General features: G+C 34.4%; 1 protein-coding gene across 2 annotated transcripts in view; it reads right to left on the reverse strand.

Annotated features, from left to right (window-relative positions):
* Positions 1 to 2,300: 2,300 nt before the first annotated feature.
* The window catches only part of PCLO (piccolo presynaptic cytomatrix protein), a 280,850-nt gene continuing 259,700 nt past the window's right edge, over positions 2,301 to 23,450 (reverse strand). For both annotated transcript variants that reach the window (XM_070424153.1, XM_070424152.1), the window contains exons 23-25: positions 9,307 to 9,441; positions 8,741 to 8,886; positions 2,301 to 6,929 (exon numbers count right to left, since the gene is read on the reverse strand). In XM_070424153.1, the coding sequence (XP_070280254.1) occupies positions 6,789 to 6,929; positions 8,741 to 8,886; positions 9,307 to 9,441 (422 nt within the window). In that variant the 3' untranslated portion in view covers positions 2,301 to 6,788. The remainder of the gene's footprint in view (positions 6,930 to 8,740; positions 8,887 to 9,306; positions 9,442 to 23,450) is intronic.

Genomic DNA, 23,450 nt, shown 5'->3' on the forward strand with positions numbered 1-23,450 from the left:
CCCTGTCAACTTCTTTATGGCATCTGAGGAACAGAAGTCTTTAATTTTTTTGTAGTTGTTCAGGATGTTTTGTTAGTAAATCTTTTCCTCTTGCAAATTTAAGAAGTTATTTTTCTATGTTATCTTCTTAATGTTTTATAAATTTCTTTTTCAAATTATTGTATATGGAATTTATATTTTCAAATTGTGAGAGACAAGGTTCAATATTATTTTTTTTCAAATAGTTACTCAATTGATCCATGCTATTTGGAAGTTCATTCTCTGTTTTCTGTGCTCTATAAAACCTTGTGTTGGGAATGTCCGGGTGGCAGCAAAAATAACACTGGCTGGCTGTCCCTGGCATGGCCTGTCTGCAGGCCGGACGGAGCTTAGGAGGACAATTTCACTTGTCGGCCACCACAGGTGCACACGTGAATCCTAGCAAACTCATTTCTTTCACATCCAGTCCTCCGCTTATTTATTTGGAATCTACAAAAAGAATGCTGAGGTTTTCTGCGGCCTCAGCACTTTGCATAACAACTATCATATTCAATTTTTCAATCAATAAACATTGCATCTAGGTCTTACTTAATATCTTGATAATTTCATTAATTTCTTTATAGACAGGTCTTGAACTTCTTGGTTAATTTATGTCTAGGTCTTTGATACATTTGCTGCTAGTAAAAATTGTCTTGAACTTTTCATTTTCCAACTTTCAGAAAAGAAATTTATTTTTGTATTTTGTAGTTTTTATGTTTAGTAAACTTGACAAATTCTCACATACTATTCTAAAAGAAATTGTTGGTTGTTTTGGATTTTTTATACACAAAGATATAAAATCTACAAATAATTATATTTCTTTTCTTTTACTTCTTACTCCTTTATTTGTATTGATTTATGGCCATGACACAATGGCTAGAAACTCTGATAAAGGTATTGAAAAAAGTTATGGTAATAGGCATACTTGCTTTTTTTCTGGTCACAAAAGAAAAGCCCTCAATCTTTTTACCAGCAAGATTTTTGTTTTTTCTTTGGTAGGTAATATTCATCAGATTTAAAGAATACTCTTCCACTCCAAGTGTGCTATAACATTTTTATTAAGAATGGATTTTGATTTTTATCAAAACATTTTCAGCATATTATGATTTTATACTTTAATATACTATCAATGTACTGAAATTCATTAATTTGTTTTTCAACATTGAGATAATCTTGTGTAAACTGGATAATTCAACTTGATCTTGATTCTTATCACTTTTATGCATTGCTAGATTGGATTTGGTCAGTTTTGGCTTTGGATATTGGTAACTATATTAATTTCTCATACCTGATGAAGGTAACTTTGCCTTCTTTCTCCTTTGATTGCCATAGGTTTGTTAGTTTCATTGATCTTTTCAAATAATCAAATTGTTGGAAGTCTATTTTTTACTAAATAATCCAGCTATTATTTTTTAAAAAATGGTAACTAGATAGAGAAAAATGTGTCCATCTTTCTCTCATTATCCCAACTTTTCTACAAAAACTACACTACTGCATAATCAAATATTGGTTGAGGGGAAATTTATATTTTTAAAGATATTTCAAGTAGAACTGATGATTGAATAGAATATCGCTAGTGAATTAATGGACCTATTCTAGGCATTGAGCAACAGTAGCCATGAACAGAACAAAATGAGACAGCCAGATATTATGTGTCTCCTAATGGAGGAATATGATAGGAACCTGTGGACCAGGTCAGATCTGTAGAGCAAAAGAGCAAGTGACAGACAATACAGAATCAGAGGAACTCCTTAACTACGCTCTGAGTAGGCAGTCAGAAAAATACAGATTTCAAGGAATCTCACAGGTAGAAAGACCAAGTTTCTTCAAAAAATAAGATTCATTGAAAAAGAAGGGGTGAGGAGGAGACTATGCAGACTAGAAGAAGCTTATAAAACATATTAAAAATAAATCAGGAAAACTACACTAGTGTTTAGTAGGCAGATGCTAGCAACAAACCAGGAAGTAATTATCATAAATATCAAGATAGTGGTTGCATTAAGGGGTGGGGAGGGAATTGTGATAGAAATGGGTTAAATGGAGGTCTTATGAGATGGCTGGCTGAGTTCAATTTCTTGATCTGAGTGGTGATTACAAGAGCATCATACATATAATTTATTAAGCTATAAATTTGTTTGTTTCCTGTATCTGTTCTGTATTTAAAATATGTTTTAAAGTGGGTGAGTAAATGCATTGATGATATATTTTTCACAGAAAATGTTCCAAAATGTTGTATTTACATATTAAATATCAATTTATCAGTTAACCACAAGAAGTCAATGTTGATGTTTTCAATATTTATTAGTAAGGCTGAGGCAACAGCCTTTAAACAGCACAATTTGCATAAGTTATCAAGATACATCTTGTATACAATCACAAAACCAAGACATATTTTCACATAAAGTAAAACTCAAGACAGATTTACAAGCATTTTTAAATTCAATTCTCATGTATTTCAGTTCAATTTATACAACCTTTAGCCCGAGAATTTGTTCATTAGATTTTCAGAGAGATTCGAGTAGAACAGAAAAGAACACATTAGCAAATCACCAACATGGCATGCAACATATAGTTATAAACAAGACATATTTCCAAGTATTTTATTTTGAAAACAATTTTATTCGGTTTTTGTTTTTTTCAGACAAGAATTTGTTTTTCTTTAACTCCAGATATGTTTTTGTTAGGATATCAGCACACACATTAATCGGTAGTGGGAGCACCTGAGCACATCACCAACAAATATATAGACACAATCAAACAATAATCATATTCACATGCTGAATGCCAAGTGAAATGAATACTTCAACTTTGTCTAATTTACCAAGTGTATAATTATATACAGGGCGATAAATTAAGAAAATGCTCTCAATCTACCTATCAGATAAGGAATCATTTGATTAAATGATTTAGATTTAATGGGGATCGTTAACAATAACAACATGGAACATATGATATGAACATATCAATGTTTCATATTCAATGAGAAAATCTATTTCACTCATTCATTCTTGTATTACATCAAAGGCAAGTAATTATTAAACAGACAGTTCATAATTATTCATTGAGCTTTCTTTCACTTCCATCTCAAGCTCAAAATAGGGAACACCACTCTGTCACACTTAGAGTTATAAACATATATAGCTGTAGTCGGCTGACTTTGGAATATTAGACATTGTAGCAATGAAAATAATTTTTTAAAAATATTGTTATGATTTAAATAATAAAGTAAAAAAATACTATATCTTTATGATATCATAATGAAATGAAACATTGATCAAATAATTTCTAATAAATTGGGCACAATATAGTGTATAGTTTTAATTTACTTCACATCACCACCAACCTAGTGTCACTATGGTTATCACCCTATCATCACAACTATTCCTATAATAAGAATCAATATCAGCTGGTTACCAGCTATTATAGTCCCACAATATGACTATTTTAATGTGTGTGATCCAAAAAATTAATTCCACTGATGCTGAAAATATGCTTTTATTAGTGTGAGTAATTACAATATGAGCAACCTTAAGGAGCAAAGCAATCACTGCCCCTTAGTCCTGGATATTATTCTTTTAAACTAAAATGCTAAATAAAAAATACAGAGTCACCAAAAATCTCTTTTATCTTAAGTAAGAACAGGGGAAACACCACCTTTTTGCAACTAATGTTTTTTATGTCTGCAACAACCATTCTGTAAATCCCTGTCTTTGGTGAAAATTTACTCTGTGCTTTTGCTTCTATAGCTAAAAGGTGTTTAGGACCAAATTTTCAACTAAGAAGCAACTTCAGTCCCTGATGATTCAATGAAACTGTGGGAAAAATTAGGATGCTTTTCAAGGTATAAGAGCTGTGTTATTTTGGACTAATGTGTTATTTTGAAGATTACAAACTTTGTCACTATTAGGATAAAGAAAAAAGAGCTAATTCCAATAAAATAAAAAGTGGAAAAGCAGGTGCTGTGATATATACAAAAAAAGTAAAAAACACCAAGAGCCCTATTTGCAATTAAAAAAGAAAGAGTTAGAGGGTTATCAAGATCATTCAGAAGTGCATTCATATAAGGATCAGTGTTGCATAGAATAGTTCCAGTACAACCTAGGAGTGGTTAGCTGCACTCTTGGTAAACCATGGCAGGATCTTATGCTCTCTGAAGGGGGATGCTGGTGCACAAAAAGAAGCCCTGTTGTTAACTCTCTCGATTGACTTGGCCTCATCACCAGTTCCTTGGAGCAGAGAGGCACCTGTAATGGGAAGACTCCTACTCTTACAGGTCAAATAGCTACCAAGGGATGCTCTTTGTTTTGGTGGCACCTTCAGTTGTATTACTCTAAAAGAAGTTGCAACAACTAGTAAACTAACTGGTCATATAACCTGTCACGCATACCTCTGGATGTACTATTAGTGGCTGCAGAAGAGGACCTCATGTAAGCTCGAGTTCCCTTTCAATGGAAAGTAGCAGAGCCTTTTTTATGTCAGAAGTATATCTTTCTGAACTATTTCCTTCCCCAATTATGAGTGATGATTAGCAGCTTCCTAAAGTGCTAACTTCTGCTGGAAATATCCATGGCAACCATCAACAGATATAGTTGCCTCTAAAAATAAAATTCTAGCAATATCAAATCTTGAGTGATCCCCTCCACACATGCTCATTTTAAAGAAGTATCAATGGTAAACAACATTGTAACATTGTTTTGTCAGGGAAGGAAGGATAAAAACAATGGAGGAAATAAATGACTATTAGCTTTCTTAGACTGAGTAAGAGTGAATTTGTATTTTTCCATTAAAGATACATAACCTGGGATAAGAAATTCTTTTATTTTTAATGTTTTACATTTAATCAATTCCTTTTGAATTTAAAGTATGCTTTCTTTAAAAAATGAGAAAATTCAATATCCAAATAATATATTTGGAGATGATTTCTCTAAACTCACTAAAACCTCACCCTTCAATAAAGAAGCAGCATTTGAGCTTAGAATGCTCTGAGAAGCAATTTAATTAATTTATTTTGGGATAGGATATGGGAATGCTATAAAATCAGTATGTTACTTAATTTACAAATAACCCAATTTACAAATAGTTTTTATTTAAGTCTTCACCTTTTTCAGATTAAATGAAAATGTATATTTTTTTAAAAATTCTTTTTGGAACTAATATACTGCTCTTACCCATGATAATGAGTGCCATTGACTAGGAGGATGCTTTTTTGCATATAAAATTTGAAAAATAAAAAGCTGCATAATAATTATTCCTCACTTATGTGTATAAAACTATACTTGGAAATGTGCTTTCATTTTCTCTCTCAGATCACTTAGTTTGATCATCCTAACATCCCACCAGGAAGGCTAGAAATATTAAGCTTTTTTAACCTACAAATAAGGACACTGGGGGAAAGCGAGTTTAAGTGACATGTGCAAGGGGACCCAGTGAGTCGATGGCAGAACCAAGACCCGAAGGCAGGTCTTTGAATCCCAACTGAGTGTGTTTCCTACAACCGTGTGTTCCTTCCGTTGTTAATGTTGTTGGTGGATGGAGGAGAGGGTGCTTCCTTTTAGTGACTTAGACATTGGTGCTTTCATTCCATACTATTCAAATAGTTCACAGTATATTCAATATAATGTGAACTTTTCATATATTTTTCCCAACATGAACAAACTTGATCACTGTGATATCATCACTAAAAGAAGAAAATGGAGCAGAGAGAGAATCTGAGGGTTTTCATTGTACAATCAGTTAATGTGTTAAGAAAAAAAAATTATAAAAAGCAGAAAATGATACCAGTTTAATAAATCAGGGTCACAGATTACTAGGATTTGTTTGCCAGAGGAATAATTTTCACTCCGTCAATACATCACTCAAGAGAAATGAAATCTGTGGGATAATACATTCATTTATAATTCCACAAAAAAATGATCATGCTTCCTAGAACATACCAATTTAATCTATGTCCTTTGGTATATAGAATGAAAATGTCTTGATTTAAGGGTAAATTATGAAGATTTTTTTTTCAACCAAGGTCACAACATTTTGTGGTGCAATATTCTTTCTTAGCTAAACCTGGCTTTATTTCTAGATAAATGTAATCCCATTTCTACTTAGTATTATCTTCATTCTACATTACTTCAGATTGTACAAATGTGCTTTTACAACATGGGTTCCAAAATTAGTGTGGTTTACCCTTGTAACATTTAAACACAGAGAAAACCATAATTTCTACATTTTGGGTTCTCTTTTTCCTATGACCACAACTACCTTACTTCTAGCCTTGGATACATATTGTAGGTGTATCCTATGTAACAATCTCAAAACAATAAATTGTCTGAGAAGATAAAAAAAATCTTTTGAAAACAGATTTATCACATCAGTTCTTTCCTTTCAACCAAGGACTATTTGCATAAAGGACTACTTTTGTCTGCATTAGAAACCATTTTTAATCTTTGAGCCTCTGCCTTTAGCTCTAGCTCAGCTCTGCTCAAAGATTTTCGCATTAAGTAGTCATACATTTTCTCGCTGTCTTTCTTGACAGCTGGAAGAAATCCAAGGTCTCAGAGCTCCTTTTCCTTTTGGCCTTCCACACATGAAACATTTTCAATTGAGTTTCTTTCTGTGTTTCACAACAACACACTCACAAGGCTTTACGTATGTTTTTGCCTGTTGTTCCTCCTCTCATGTTTACCCCTGAAAACATAGCTTAATACAATAGTATCCAACTACAGTCTTGATTTGAGATCATTTAGTGCAGTGTCTATAACCTGAGCAGACACATTTCGTCAATGGGTTTGAGTAGAATTGGCCAAAAGTTTGTGCCAGTTGACTATTCTTTTTCTGAGATCCACTTTGTCAAGCCAGACACAGGCTTCACCGATCAAGGTCTTTTTCATAAATTTCCCTCCATTGGAGAAAAGTAAAACCTAGAAAAAAAGAGCCTAAATTATATATACATGTGTATATTTTTCAACCTCTTTTAAGGACATTTTATCATCAAAGAAATCCCACAAACAATAACAGGATTCCCCACACTGGGGATTGAGGTGTGGTAGCAGGCATACTTGTAAGTGGACTAACAACAAGAATGTCTTCTAAAGATTTGCATAGGAATTCACATCAGCATTTCCCATCAAATTTATCACATTTCCACAAACTGATGATCTTTCTCCCTCTCAGTTCCTTTTCTAGCTACTTAATCTCTGTAGATGAGACATTTGTTCACACAGATTGCAGAGTCTCCTTTAACTTTTTTATTCTCTCTCATTCTAATGTAAGTTAACTCTCTCTATTCAGTCTTTGCTTTGTAATAGCACTTGTATTTGTCTCTGAAGGCCTTTGTTTTAAGGGCTGGTACCATGGTCTTCTCTTCCCATATTTTTTCATCTCTTTCCTTCCTTCTTCTTTTCCCTCCTTTCTTCTTTTTTAAAAAAATAAGTTTTTACTGATTTTTAAGAGGAAGAGATAGACAGAAACATTGATGAGATGGAAACATCAATGAAGAAGAAGATTGGGCCAGCTGCCTCTGCACTCCCCCTACTGGGGATTGACCCAGTAACCCCAGCATGTGGCCTGACCAGGAACTGAACCAGTTGTACATGGGTCCATGATCAACCACTGAGCCACACCGACTGGACTCCTCTTTTATTCTTAAAAAAATATATATTGTTTTTATTGATTTCAGAGAGGAAGAGAGAGGGAGAGAAAGATAGAAACATTAATGATGAGAGAGAATCATTGATTGGCTGCCTTCTACATGCCCCACACTGGGGATCGAGCCCACAACCCTGACCGGGAATCAAACCATGACCTCCTGGTTCATAGACTGATGCTCAACCACTGAGCCACTCTGGCTGGGCCTCTTTTTTTTTATTATTTCTACTTGTACTGAAGACATACAATGTACAAGCATTAGGCTGTGGAACAAAGAACACTGAAAATCAAGACTTGCCCTAGAGAACCTGACTGTATACAAGCAATGACAGGGAAGCCTATAAATAATTTTACAAGACAGATTGGGATTGCCTGCTTAATAAGATAAGCAAAATGATATATGAATAAGGAGTGTTGAATTATCTCTAGGCTCATCTGTAAAGGGCTGAGTTTACATGAAAAGATGTGGAGTACTGTGATGGATGAAGAGAGATGGAGAAGAGCTTATTTAAGGGGAGTAAAAATATAAGCAAAGGATTGGAGGCTTAATCTGATTTGAAAAGATTCTGTTGTGACTGAAATATAGTGTGTGTGGGAAGGTATATAAGGAGATAAGATAAAATCAAATGAATCAGAACTCACCTTAGAGGACTCTGAATGAGTCAGGATATTGGGGAGTGTTTGAGGGCCTTTACTGTAACCTAGCCATGTTTTAAAAAGATACATCAGCCATCAGTAGGATGAAATGAATTAAAAGGGTAAGACACTGATAGCAAGTAGGCCAGGTATAGTGTTGAAATAATTTGAATAACAAAGATGAGAACCCAAAGAGGATTAGTGGTATTGAGCATGGAAATGATTGTGTATAAAACAAATGACAGAATAAAGAAGACTTAGTAACTAATTGGATAGGTTGTCTGTGGAATCCTAAAGGGCCCCTAAAGGGAAGATACCTCTAAGAATTAATCAACTTGTAAAATGCAACATAGTATAAGATAAGGTTATAAATATTGAATAACTGAATGGAAAATAAATACTGTATGAATAAATATGTTTCAATAGTAACTGTATAATGCACAATTACCTGAAGAGAATGTCCAGCAGGACTTAGGCTGAATCGAAAAGTTTCATTGAATGAAGGCTCTCGATCATGTCTACATACTCTTGTTTTTTTCTTGATCACCTTTTTTTGGGTAGAAATGTTCATCACATATATTTTCACATATAAATCTAAAAATAAGAATTCAGCTTGTTAAGTGTCCATTAATCATACGATGTCCTTTTGAAAGCATTATAATTGTACACTGAGTACTCTCTTATAACTTATACAAAGCCAGCAGATTGTGTTCAATTTGTTCCAGACAACATAAAAGGATTAAAAGGTAACGTCAATTTCCTCAGCCATTTAAATTTGTTTCCCGGTTGTATAATAAATGAATCACCAAGTTTATGTGTTGAAAAAAAAATCTCACTAAAAGCTAATAAAATATCAACTTATTCTGTATAACAGAAATTTCTTATTTCACATTTTTTTCCTGATATATTTGGTGTGCAGCCCAACGTTTAGTTCATATTTTGGAAACTATTTAGGACATATTCCTAAAAATTTCCTATACATACGATATTGCTCATTTTCATAGAATCAGATACCTGGTAAATGATCAGGAGATTTAAATTTGTAGGTGATATTTCTGCATTGGAGAACTTCAACTATTAGTTGTTCACCATCTGTCTTCATTTCCCTCTTTAATGCAATCTTGATTTCTCCCATTACCTGAGTTTTAACTGTAAGAATTAAAAAAACCTGTCAATAAATATATACACAATTGGGGAAAAAGGAGACATATGTAAAACTTTAGAAAAAAAGAAATATATACATTTATTAAATGTTTAGTTGAAAAATTCACTCATAAAATCATTAATTGAGTGTTTGTCAACGGCTAAACACCTTATTACATCCTACAGATAAATAAATTATGGTCCTAGCCCTTAAAGAATTTAAGGTTTCATGGGAGATTGATAAATTATATACTCACAACAAAGTATATAAAGTATAATGATAAGCTAGTAATAAGAAAGTTATGGAGGTCATGCAAGTAGATAAATGTTACTTAATTATAGATGTTTTTAAGCCAAACGAGGTGATAAATATTAACTATAGGAAGAAATAAATACAAAAAATGATAGGATTCTAGTATAATTAATAGGAATGAATGTCATATGAAATATGAGTTGTTTGCCAATAATTGCTCATTTTCAGACTTCTCAAGAACACTTGTTAACAAAATTAAATGTCATTGCGTGTTATTTCTGCTTCCTTTTTATTTCTTTTGCAAAATAAGTAGTGAACAAAAACACATAGTAATATAATTGCACAAGGGAAAATACAATGAGTTATTTGAATAAATCCGAGCCTGGCCAGTGTGGTTCAGTGGTTCATCAACCTATGAACTGGGAGGTCACCATTAGATTCCCTGTCAGGGCACATGCCCAGGTTGTGGGCTTGATCCCCAGTAGGGTGCATGCAGGAGGCAGCCAATCAATGATTCTCTCTTATCATTAATATTTCTCCCTCTCCCTTTCTCTCTGAAATCAATAAAAATATTTTTTTAAAATTAATAATAAATAAATGAATCCAATGTATTTCTTTTCAATGTTTATCTTGGATCTTTACATATTTTTAAGAAGTTAGGCAAGCTAGGTCATATTCTTTATTCATTTACCCTTTCCTCTATCAATTCATACATTTATTCACCAACAAATATTTTACTTCCCACCCCATTCTGTGTTAAGCACCCTGTTAGGAAGAATTGATCCAACTGTGAGCCAAGCCATATATGCTTATTGATTTTATGGTTTTTCTGTCTATTGAAAAGAAATTCATTAATGACATATGTAAATTGATAAATCTACAATTAAAAAGAAAGAAAGAGGTATGAAGTGCCAGAGCATGCATGGTTCAGAAGAGACTGAGGAAGTGCTGCTTGAGCTGAAACCAGAAGGATGAGAAAAAATTAACTAAGTGAAATGGATGGTTAAGAACATTCTAAAGAGAAGGAATACTGTGTTCACTAAGGGAACATCATGGGCCTACCAAACTAAATAAATGTCCATGTTAGTATAACATTGTTAATTGATACCATCTTAAAAATTTGGTTTTAACTTTTAGAACATTAGAAATTTATTGAAGGTATTTAAAAATAAATACAGATTATTTGTTTTTAGACATATTGGTTTTGGGACCTCTTCATACTCTTAAAAAAATGGAGGGTCATCAAAGAACTTTTGTTTGTGTGGAATATAGCTATCAATAACATAAATTTAAAATATTGAATTAAAATATAAAATGACATATTTAAATATTTATTGCTTTAGTTAAAATGATAATAATACAGATATAAATATTTAATGAAAAAGAACCATATTTTCAAAAATAAAAATAATTAGTGAGGAGTGCTGTTTTATATTCTTTGAATTTTCATTAATGTTTTGCTTAGAGGACTGCTGGATTCTCATAATTTTACTATATTAAATATTCAATATGTTGTTTTAGTTAAGATACATAAAAAAGTTTAGTCTTATACAGATATAGATATATAGTTGGGAAGAGAGGAGTATTTTAATATCCTTTACAGATAATTTTGGACAATCTTTGATACTACATTAAAACTTGACAAGTTTAAGATTATTGGATATGCAAAATCTAAAACTATATTATTAAACCTTTTGAACTATTACTGTAAACTACATCAGTCTATCTTGCACTTTGAATGGATCTGTTAACTGTGTCTGAATTGTTAACATCATATACATTCAATTTGGAAAAATACCAGTTCATTGAGTTATGCAGGTCTTCAAAATGTTGACACATTTCATACACTATTAAAAGCACAACTGTAAATATCATCATCAGTATCATCAGAAAGTCTTTGAATATTGAGACACTATCAAACTCAGGAAGGAAGATACAATTTTTCTAAAATTCTATTTTTACTTAAAAGCTGACTTTTAACATTGGCAACAATAATCAATTGTTTTGCTTAAAATGACAAGCTGCTTTGTTATTTTTTTTGAGAATAAGCAGAGTTTATCAGTTGTACTTTTCAGTAAAAATAATATTTCTTATTTAAAAAAGCTAGTTTAGCTTGCAACTCAAAAAAATTACACAGATATATTTTCATAAGTCAACCATCATATTTTGGTATGCAGCAGAGTTTTTGTGTGTATTACCCATACGGAGAATATCAGAAAGAAATGTATTTAAGGATCTAGGCTTAATAACAATAGTTTTAACTTCTTCATCAGAAATATCCTTATGTGAAACTGGCAATTTCACCCCAATAAGTGCATGGTGGTAAAAAATAAGTAAGTAAGTAAGTAAATAAGTAAATAAATAAATAAATAAATAAATAAATAAAGTGACTGTTGTACAGTTTGGCACCATGGGCTTCATTTGTGCTAAATGAAGTTTCCTGCCTTTGCAATATTAATGTAAATGTCAACACAATAGAAAGGTAAATAATATCTTAGTGTATTTAAAAAAAAATAATTTTGATCTGATGGAGGCACTTAAATAATCCTGGAAACCCACAGGGGTTTCCAAACCATACTTTGAGAATGACTATTATAGACTGTAGTTGAATAATGTGTGAGAAGAAGCAAAATAACAGAATTAGGTGCAAAATTGTAAAAATAATATAGTTATTTAATTATTTTGACTTAATTTTGTCCCATTTTGGGGATATGGTTGTTTTGACATATCTCTTTTCTGGATTAATTAACTTTAATAAATTCATTTAGATCTTTATATCTGGATGTACCCTGACATGGACATGTTGAAAAAGTATCTATAAATATCATGGCTTACTCTGTTCTCTTCCTTCTGTCAAAAAACTAATACTAAGGTCCAAACTAAACAAAGTTGTCCTCTATATGTTTTATAAACTGAAACAAAAATCTTCTAGATATAGTTAAATCATAAAAATTCAGTGGCTAATGATTATAGATACTTCATAGTAGCTAGATGTTAGCTTTACCCTTAAGAAACTCAAGAAAGTAAGGTGCAAATCAAAGACTTTAGGTACAGGTAAACTGTGTTTCAAGTGTCAAGCTTATAGCTTTAAGCATAAAATAACTCAGGAATACTTACAAAGGTTAATTCTCTGAATATATATATATATATATATATATATATATATATATATAATTTCATCAAATCAAAGAGATAACTAGAGAAACTGCAAAAGAAATGATGGTGAGTATTTAACATATTAAACTGTAGAACTGAGACTAAAACAAGAATGAGGACATAGGAGGGTGAAAAACAGCATGTGTCATACATTCTGACAGAGTATAAAGGATGAAACTAAAATTAATGATGGAGAAGAGAGAGAAAGGGGAAAGTAGGATGAGATTATTGATTTTTGTACAGGTAATAGGTAGGTGACAAGAATGCCATTTAAAATTGACAAACTGGATAATAAATGGTTAAATAAAAAGAGCAAGCATTATAAAAGGTATAAATAGAAAGAAAATAATCTTAAAAATATACAAAGATTTCTTAATTACAAAAGAAATTTTAAAAAATTAAAGATAGCAAATAGAGAAAAGAAATATAATATACACAATAATTAAAAAACAATGCTGTGTTGCAATCAGACGTATCTATCATATCAACAAACATGAATAGGTTTAGCTAGCCTATTTTTTAAAAGATTTTTTGATTGGCTCACAAAGCAAAGTTTAACTATACTAAAATTAGTTTTGTTTCAAATAATCAAAAGTACACAAATTATAAGCATGTCAGATATATGGAAACAATAAGAGAGTATGAGTTCTTATTATCAGACAACAGCATTCAGGTCAAGATGCAATAAACAAGACACAAAAGAGGACACTTTATCACAAATCATAATGAGAATACAACAATTATGAATATCTATGCACCACTTAAATAGCTGAAACTACAAAACAAGTTGTAAAGATGTAGAAGATGTAAAGCACAATAAAAATAATAATAATAATAGGCTTTAACACAATATTGTAGTACAAGACAGGTCACATAGACTAAAATAAGTAAAGACAGAATATTGAGATGTCATAGTCAAAATAAAGCTGATCTCATGGCTATATATTTTTTAAACACTACAACTTGATAATAGAGAATATATCTTTTTCTCAATCATATGTGGAACATGCATTGAATTACAAAGTTGATCATGTATTAAATGACAATGAAGGCATCAATAATTTCTACAAAATGAAGCTATTACAAAAACTGTCTGATCACACACACACACAAATAAGCCTTCTATTAAACAATTCTTGTAATGGCAAAATGCAATGAGAAAATATAGAAGTTCTGAAAATTAATGATAATTAAAACATTACGTATCAGAATCTATGACAGTTACAGTAATGATAGAAAAAAAACTGACAGTTTTAACACCTATATCATTTAAAATAATAATCTAAAATGTATATGTATTAATACTCTGTTAACAAAATTTAAAAGTACAATTATTTAAACTTCCAACTCCAAAAGCTAGAAAAAGAACAACAAAGTAAAACAAAAGAAAGGAAGAAAAACAGAAGGAAGGTAATCATAAAGACACACATTAAAATTAATGAAGTACAGAACAGAAAAATAGTAGAAAAAAAGAATGAGTCAAAATTCTGGTACTTGGAATGATATCAACAAAATAGAGAAATCAAGGATGAATTTAGTCAATGACATGTGGCTTCAATATTATTATTTAGGAATGACATGTGCTTTTTAAAAAATATATATATATATTTTATTGATTTTTTACAGAGAGGAAGTGAGAGGGATAGAGAATTAGAAACATCAATCAGCTGCCTCCTGCACATTCCCTACTGGGTATGTTCCCGCAACCAAGATACATGCCCTTGACCGGAATCGAACCTGGGACCCTTGAGTCCACAGGCCGACACTCTATCCACTGAGCCAAACCGGTTAGGTCAACATGTGTTTTCTTAATTATGACACTACTATCCTCTCAATTATTTGGTATAAACATTTCAGTGTCATGAACATAACCTTATACTGTCAGCTTATATTCAGCTTACACATTTTTGACAAACTGAATTTTTGATGTCATATATTTCTTCAAACTTGTGAGTATCTAGTTCTGGTTACTTACCATTTAAAATAAGTATAAACAAGCCTATTTAAATCAATCTGTTTTATTTTAAAGACCTTCACATGAATATAAAGATTCTTCAATGTAAAAATAAGAAAATAGGACAGATCTTAGACTCTCCTTTCTTTAATATTTAGAAACTAAGAAAAAAAAAAGGTAAAATTAGGAAAGTGTTAAGTAGTAGCAACCAAAAAAGTAAAGGCTACAGTGTCTTGCCAGAAACTCCCAAAAGTGGCGTCTACACATAAAAAGGCAGATTCTGGGACGGCATCGCTTAGCAGCATTTCTGAACACACCATGTATCACAAAATCTTGCCAGGAAAAGAATGATTAATTGACAAAACCTTGGGAATTATCACTAAATCCCCATCACAGAGAAGTGGATGAGCACTGAGAGTAAGCAGCCCCAGAAAAGTCACACTAAAACTCTTGACAGCCGCAGTCTTGACTCATCACTAAGAAGATCTGTAGGTTTCAGTGGAATCAGGAAAAGCAACCAAGCTCCAGTATAAAGTAGAGAAAAAAATTAAAAGCTAAGAGTATCTTTTCATTGGAAAAAGACATACCTCAACTTGCAGTGAACGCTGGCAATAAATAAATAAATAAAATTATATCTTAAAAAAGAAAGTAAAACTTAGTCATCCAGGGTGCAAGTCTATCTATGAAACAGCAATATTTCTTTTCTCCAAAGTCATAGAAAAGCAAATAGAACTACTGCCCCATCTTTCAAAGCCTACATAGAATAGGGGAAGAAAAAAAGAATTCTGACATGGTAAGGAGGGGAGTCAGAAAAACTCCCACTATTTAGAGCCAAAGGAGGTTGTGGACAGAATTGATCACATCAATGAGAATGAAGAAATGAAACAGTAGGACAAGTTTTTCTGGGAGAAATTCACTTTTATAGGTTATATTCCCTTTTTAGAGGCCTTAAAACTCCAACACATATGTAATTTATTGTTGTTTTCTACTTTCTTACTTGGGTAGGAAGGTGGAATTAAAAACTTGCTAATTGAAGTTCTCAAGTCCTCACATTGCCTGCTTTTTCCTGGATGGTTAAATATATATGCTTCAGGGTGTGATACTTGTGAAGTTCTTGGTAAGTTTCTCCTACTTGAAAAAATGTTCCAAATTGTTCTTTAATGTTTCTACTAAAGGATGAAAGGGACATGCCTACTGAGGAGGTCTCACAGGACAAATGTATTCATTGTGAGTCATCACTACCAATCATGTCTGACCTTTTTCATAGTATCTGAATGCCTTTTCATTAGAAACAGGTACATAGATAGTGACAAAAACGCCTTTGTCCACTGTGTCCACAAGGGCTCAGAAAAAATAAATTCAAGAGAATAGAAAATAACTTCTATTTAAAATATAATATTTCTCTGAAATAACAGAAGAATAAATCTGTGGATCAAAGGAGCATCTTGTATTCCTGGAAATATTGGCAAGATGAAACACTGATCTATCCCATTTAAACTACCAATAATAGAGAAAACATGTTTAAAGGGTTCAAGGAAAGAAATAAGTTCCCTGAAAGAGCACACTGGGGAAAAGAAACAGAAAGCCTTTCTAAAATATTTAAAAGACCACAGCAGAGACTATAGTAATGGAGGGTGGGAAGGAGGGAGGGAGGGAGGGAGGGAGGGAAGAAGGAAGGAAGGAAGGAAGGGAGGAAAGAAGGAGGAAGGAAGGGAGGAAAATTTGAAGAAGAAATCTAGTGGAAGGTAGTGTAAGAGTGCTGATTTCTTTTAAGAAGAGAATCAATCAATAAAATTCAAATTTGAAATATGGTATTAAAATCATAATACTTGCTCAACCTTTTTAATACTAATTCTTAAATCAACAATATTTTAGTTTCTTAAACTTAGTGAGATATTTGGTAATGTAATATGGCTAAAATACAGATTGGGCAAAAGAAGGCTTACAGTTGTGAGTACTCAGAATTTATTCTTGTACTATTATCCATATGAACAACTATAAACCTACTTTTACCCACCCCTGTACTTATTGAAATTAAACTATTCCCTTGTTTTTTTACTGTGATAATATTCTCTTCATTAAATTAAAAAATATAATTATTTTGACAAAGCATGTATAATTTAATTCCATGTTAACAAAATTGTGTCTATGTCTTTAGCTAGTTAAAATGCTCCAACTAAGTATAATTGTAAAATTGGCCTATCTTTATTTTCCACAGCCTTCTTTTTCATACTCTCAGGCATTGCATTCTCCATTAAGGTATGCAGTGCTCTCTCCACTTTTTGTTTTCTCAGAAAAAAGTTTTCTTATATTTTACCTTTGGAAAATGTGTGTATGTCATATCTACATGCACACATTTGTACACAAGCTTATATCTATATTTTCATATATCTAATTTATATTTGTAGAAAATAATATTTTTAAAAAAACATTACAATTAACAAAACATAATCAGATTTCACAACAAGAAATAAGGTTGCTATAAGCCCCATATTAGACAAGAAAACAGTAGCTTGGGTGTTCTAAGTAACTTGCCAAATTGTTTAGTGGCCCAGTTAGGGCTCTATTCTCTTATGAACACTTTACATATTTTTTATGAATAGGTTTTTAAAAATATTGACTAATTTATGTAGATATTCATTTAAGAATATTTATTAAAATGTTATCAGAATAAAATTATTTTTAGGGGCTATTTTCATACTTTATTTTAGCGACAAATAGGACCTTAAAAGCAGAGAAGGCATAGCAAGCAGTTCTTTTAGGTGTTTAAATAATAGCTAGCAGTTAGCAGTTATTGTCTACATGTACACATTAGGTCACTTATGCGGGTTATTTATATTAAACAACAAAACAGCAATAAATACTTTCTTAAATATTCATAATTATATGGAATTGACTTTAACATGCAAAGAGATTTGAAATAAGTGACTATTGATTAATAAGTATTTCTTTTTATTTACATTATTGGTATCTGTAACACTTAACTGAACATAGTATAAATTGAGGTTTATTCTCTCAGAATTCTAAGAATTCTCTTGCAACCTGAGAAGCTTTAGTCAGTGCAAGACAATTTTAGGCAAAAAATCTCTTTAGAGGCAGTGTTTAATGAACTGGAAATGAATAAAATGTGAAAAAGAAGGGAAAAATAGTATTTTGTAAAAGGAATGTCTGTGTAAGGAAAAAAGCAACAGAGTGAATAAAGTTCTCACTAACACTTAGATTCTTTGCATTTACAAATAAATACTTCCTATCAATGACACAAGTCACTGTTGCTAGCTAACAAGTCTGATTTGGTGTTGGATAAGATGTATATTTAACCCTGGTAGTCTATCACCTCATAAATTTTTATCTACCTTCTACCACTCATTTCACATCTAAGAAAAGCCTGATAGGGAATTAAGATGGATTTTTAAAACCAGGTATTCTGGCTTCTAGCTTTGTGAGATGGCATACCAGTCTTAAATATATCTGCTTTGTATTTTCTCATCTCATAAAGTGAAAATATATAATAAGATTATTTATAGACTATTCATGATATCTCTTTCAGCCTTATGGTTTAATAAATTTTTGGACATATTGTGATATTACCTGAATATTACTTAGTCCTGGCCCTGTACTAAAAATGTTATGTTTTTTTAAAATATATTTTATTGATTTTTTACAGAAAGGAAGGGAGAGGGATCGAGAGCCAGAAACATTGATGAAAGAGGAACATCGATCAGCCGCCTCCTCCACATCTCCTCCTGGGGATGTGCCCGCAACCCAGGTACAAGCCCTTGATCGGAATCGAACCCGGGACCTTTCAGTCCGCAGGCCGACGCTCTATCCACTGAGCCAAACCGGTTTCGGCTAAAAAAAAAATGTTATGTTTTAAATAATTTTGTTGTTTACTCAAAGTTTTAAATCCAGTCATTACAGAAAGTCTTATTAATGTCCTAATACCTGCCAATAGTCAAAGTAGTGATGCATATTTCCTTATGTATTATTGCATTTCCCTTCCTTTCAATTGTTTCTGTTCTATCAGTTTCAGATCTAAACAATAAATTTTTTACATGCTAGCATAATAAAAGTAAATTGTTAGCACAGTGCCTGAATTAGTGATTATTCAATAAGCATAAATTCTTTTTATTTCTCAACACTTGATGCAATGGAAAATAAACTTTTACACCTAACAAGCATATCTAAACTATTAGGTCAATTGTTCAATATCTTCAAGTAACAAACAAGCAAAATGTCTTGAAATATTCAGGCAAGTCAATATTTAAAATTGAAATTTCCAAATAAAATTTATATTTCCACTTGCTGAGCCTGTTACAGAGAGGAAGTCAGCTTGCTATAATTTGTTCTATTCACTAATCCTTCTCTATAATTTTAAAGCGGGCATATTAACCCTGCCCTAGAATCTATAATAATTTTACTTTCCATGCTGAAATTATCTCTTTCTTCTAAAAATCCCAAGTAATACTCAGTAATTTGACTGTGATACTTAATAAATATCTGTAATTGGTACTTTCCTTTTCTTTATACCATGCACTTGAGTAGCAAGGAAAGCTACTAGATCTTTTAATAAGTCTGGTAATCTTGTTTGTATTGAATTTCATCTCCTGGCATAGAACTGTTTCTCAGAGGCTGTATGAAAGCCACTTATATGTGTTAACTTAATCCTCAGAAACATGTTTTCTGGATGAAGGTTCTTACCTATTCAGAACATTTAATGTGCAGGACTAAATAAAAGGCGTGAAGAAATATAGTTTCTGAAGGTTTATCCTAGTAATGAGATAAACATTAGTTTGAAGGGGGAAGCAATAATGGAACTAATCTATTTTATTTTATAGTGTAGTAAATTGTATCTACGGAGAACTCTTACTCTCACTGTAAGATCTCATGAAGTTGACACTGGATAAATCAGCTTGCTCTGCCAATGAAAATGACCCCAGGCAGCTAGCTCCTTTATACTTTTTACCTCTGTATCCGACAGATGACTAAAGTGTTTGGATCCAGCACTTTTACTAACACATACTATCTTACCTAATGATAGACAAACATGGTAATTGACCGTACCTTTGCTACACCTCCCATTGGCTAATCAGCATGATATGCAAATTAACTGCCAACAAAGATGGCGGCTAATTTGCATACTGCAGGCAGGGAGGGACAGCGCGAAACCACCAGCGCGCTGCCATCCAGGGCAGGCTGGCCGCCCGGGAAGGCATGCCCACCCCAGAAGCCTCAGCAGCCAGCCTGCCTTGCCGCCTTGCCGCCCCGGGACCCGATTGGTGGGTCCCGGGGCGGCAAGGCACGCCCACCCCAGAAGCCCCAGCAGCCACCTGATATGGTAGTAACTCTATCAGTAAGCACTCTGAAAGTCAGTGGCATAAATGCACCAATTAAAAGACAGATTATGAGGGTGAATCAAAAACAAAACCCACTTTAAATATAAAGACACATATAGATTAAAAGTAAATGAATTAAGCTGCAGCCTGTTTTGCTCTGTGGATAGAGCATTACCCCATGGACTGAAGGGTCCCAGGTTTGATTCTAGTCAAGGACATGTACCTCAGTTGCTGGCTTGATCCTCAGTCCCTATCAAAGCATGTGCAGGAGGCAACCAATCAATGTGTCTCTCCCTTTCCCTTCACTCTCTCTAAAATTCAATGGAAAAATATCCTTGGGTGAAGATTAACAAAAACAAAGTAAATGGATTAAGTAACATTAAAGAGATTATAAGAAAAATATATTCCAAATATTGTTAGTTGTATAATGGTTATGTTTAAATCATTAACACCTAAAATTGGGTGAAGGGTACATATAATATGCTGTAGTATTTTATAGTTTTTTTTTTACATGTATGAGATTATTTCAAATTAAAATATTAAAAAATTAAAAATTAATAAAATAGTAATTAAAATGTATCTGCATTACATGAAAAATCTCCTAATTGCTTCTAGCCTAATTTATTAAATTGTGCTAAAATTTACAAGGGTTCAATTAAAAAATATCTTAATTCTAAATGATATAATAGAAAATATAGAAGTTAAATGACTTGCCCTAAGAGCAGAAAGTTCCAGTGGGTGCAGAGCACCCTACATCCCGAAGGGAGAGTTGGATCATTTTAACAACATAAATGCCTGCTGATCCTTATCTAGAGAAGAATGCCTACACTTTTTTTCCATCTTATTTTGGAGTTATCATCCTTCTGTTTATCTAGATACAAGCCTCAGAATCTTTTCATCTTCTCCTTTATTCCCAGATTCCAAGAATCCTCCATTCTACTTTGGCAATCTTCAAAACATTCATTTTCTTTGAAAATAACTTAATGCCAGTTTCACTGCCTACACTGTTGCAACAAAGACATATTTTAAATAAATATCCAACCCATTTTCTACACTGCCCCAATACTCTTCTTAAAGTTTTGAATATTTTACTCTCTGGTTCAACTATCAATTGATGGGTGTGTAAAGAAAGCTACCTTTTATTTAGCATGACCTACACATGTGCATCTGGATAGTTGATTCCCTTATTTCACATTTAATTACTCAGGCAAAGAAAAATCTTGTTTTTCCCAAAACATGTCTGTGCTTTTTTAATTCTGTGCTTTTTCTTGTTCTTTCTCAGCTTGATATCTATATCTAAAAATGTATTGATCTTGCCCTAACAGGTTTGGCTCAGTGGATAGAGAGACTGAAGGGTCCCAGGTTCAATTCTGGTCAAGGGTATGTACCTTGGTTGCGGGGAACATCCTCAGTAGGGGGTGTGCAGGAGGCAGCTGATCGATGTTTCTCTCTCATCGATGTTTCTAACTCTCTATCCTTCTCCCTTCCTCTCTGTAAAAAAAAAAAATCAATAAAATATATTTTTTAAAAAATAAAAATAAATAAAAATTTTTTTAAAAGAAAGAAAATATATAATAGTGCAGTTCTAAGCACTTATCTGAAAATAAAAAATTTAAAGAAGTGAATTTAAAGAAGGGATTAGCCAAAGAAAATATATGCACAACCCATGAACACAGACAACAGTATGGTGATGGCCAGAGAGAAGTGGGGGGCAAGAGCTGGGTAGAGGGGGCAGAAGGGGGGAAGTAGGGACATCCTATATCTACACTAATAAAAGAGAAACATGGTAATTGGCGTACGACCGCTACCCTTCCCATCGGCTAATCAGCGTATCCTTATGCAAATTAACTGTCAGCCAAGATGGCGGCCGGCAGCCATGCACTGAAGTGAGCAGGGAGGCTTGCTTCCTCCAGGAACTGCAGACTCCAATGTTCCCCGCCTCACTTGCTGGACTCTTAACTGCAACTCTAAGCAACTATTACTATGTTGCAAATAAGAAGCTAAAAAAAATCGGCTTTCAGTCAGCCCCAGACCGCAACATTGTATCCATGTTTTCAGCAGCGAGGCCTCAGAGCTAGAGCTGGCCCAGAATAAAAAAAAAAAAAAAAGAAAAGAAAACAAGGAGCGGTTGGGAGCTTTTAGTCAACTGCCAGCGGGGAAAACAGCCCTCAGCCCCTCAGCCAGCCTGGCCAGGCACCCCAGTGGGGACCCCCACCCTGATCCAGGACACCCTTCAGGGCAATCCAGCTGGCCCCCACCCATGCACCAGGCCTCTATCCTATATAGTAAAAGGGTAATATGCCTTCCAGCACCGGGATCAGCGGAGCAGCGAGGCTCCCGGCACTGGGATCAGCGGAGCAGCAAGGCTCCTGGCACCGGGATCAGCGTGACAGGGGGCAGCGCCCAAACCCCCTGATCAGCCCTGCTCTGTGCCTGATGGGGGGGAGCTCCCCAATCCCCCGATTGCCCTGCGGCTCTGTGTGTGACAGGGTGCAGCGCACCAACCCCCTGATCGGCCCTGCTCTGTGTGTGACAGGGTAGAACCATAACCTCTCCATCGGCCCTGCCCTGAGTGTGACAGTGGCGGCGCCCCAACCCCCTGATCGGCCCTGCTCTGTGGGTGATAGAGGGTGGCGCCCCAACCCCCCTCCACGGGCCTTGCTCTGTGTGTGACAGGGTAGAGCCATAACCTCCCCATTGGCCCTGCCCTGAGTGTGACAGGGTGCAGCGCCCCAACCCCCTGATCCACCCTGCTCTGTGTGTGACGGGGCGGTGCCCCAACTCCCCTATCAGCCCTACTCTGTGAGTGACAGGGGGGAGCTCCTCAACCCCCTGATGGGCCCTGCTCTGTGAGTGACAGGGGGCAGTGCCCCAACCCCCTGATGGGCCCTGCTCTGTGAGTGACAGGGGGCAGTGCCCCAACCCCCTGATGGGCCCTGCTCTGTGAGTGACAGGGGGCAGTGCCCCAAACCCCTGATGGGCCCTGCTCTGTGAGTGACAGGGGGCAGTGCCCCAACCCCCTGATCGGCCCTGCTCTGTGAGTGACAGGGGGCAGCGCCCCAACCCCCTGATCGGCCCTGCTCTGTGCGTGACAGGGGTGGCACCGCAACCTCCCCATCGACCCTGCCTTGAGTGTGACAGGGGGCAGTGCCCCAACCCCCCAATCAGTCTACCCTGAGCGTGACTGAGGGTGGCATCGCAACCTCCCGATCCGCCCTGCTCTGAGCCTGACCAGGGGCTGCACTTAGGGATTGGGCCTGCCCTCTGCCACCCAGGAGCAGGCCTAAGCCAGCAGGTCGTTACCTCCCGAGGGGTCCCA

Source organism: Myotis yumanensis, unplaced genomic scaffold (assembly GCF_028538775.1).
Source record: "Myotis yumanensis isolate MYYU_CA2020_CCGP unplaced genomic scaffold, mMyoYum1.0.hap1 SCAF_9, whole genome shotgun sequence".
Classification (NCBI taxonomy): Eukaryota; Metazoa; Chordata; class Mammalia; order Chiroptera; family Vespertilionidae; genus Myotis; species Myotis yumanensis.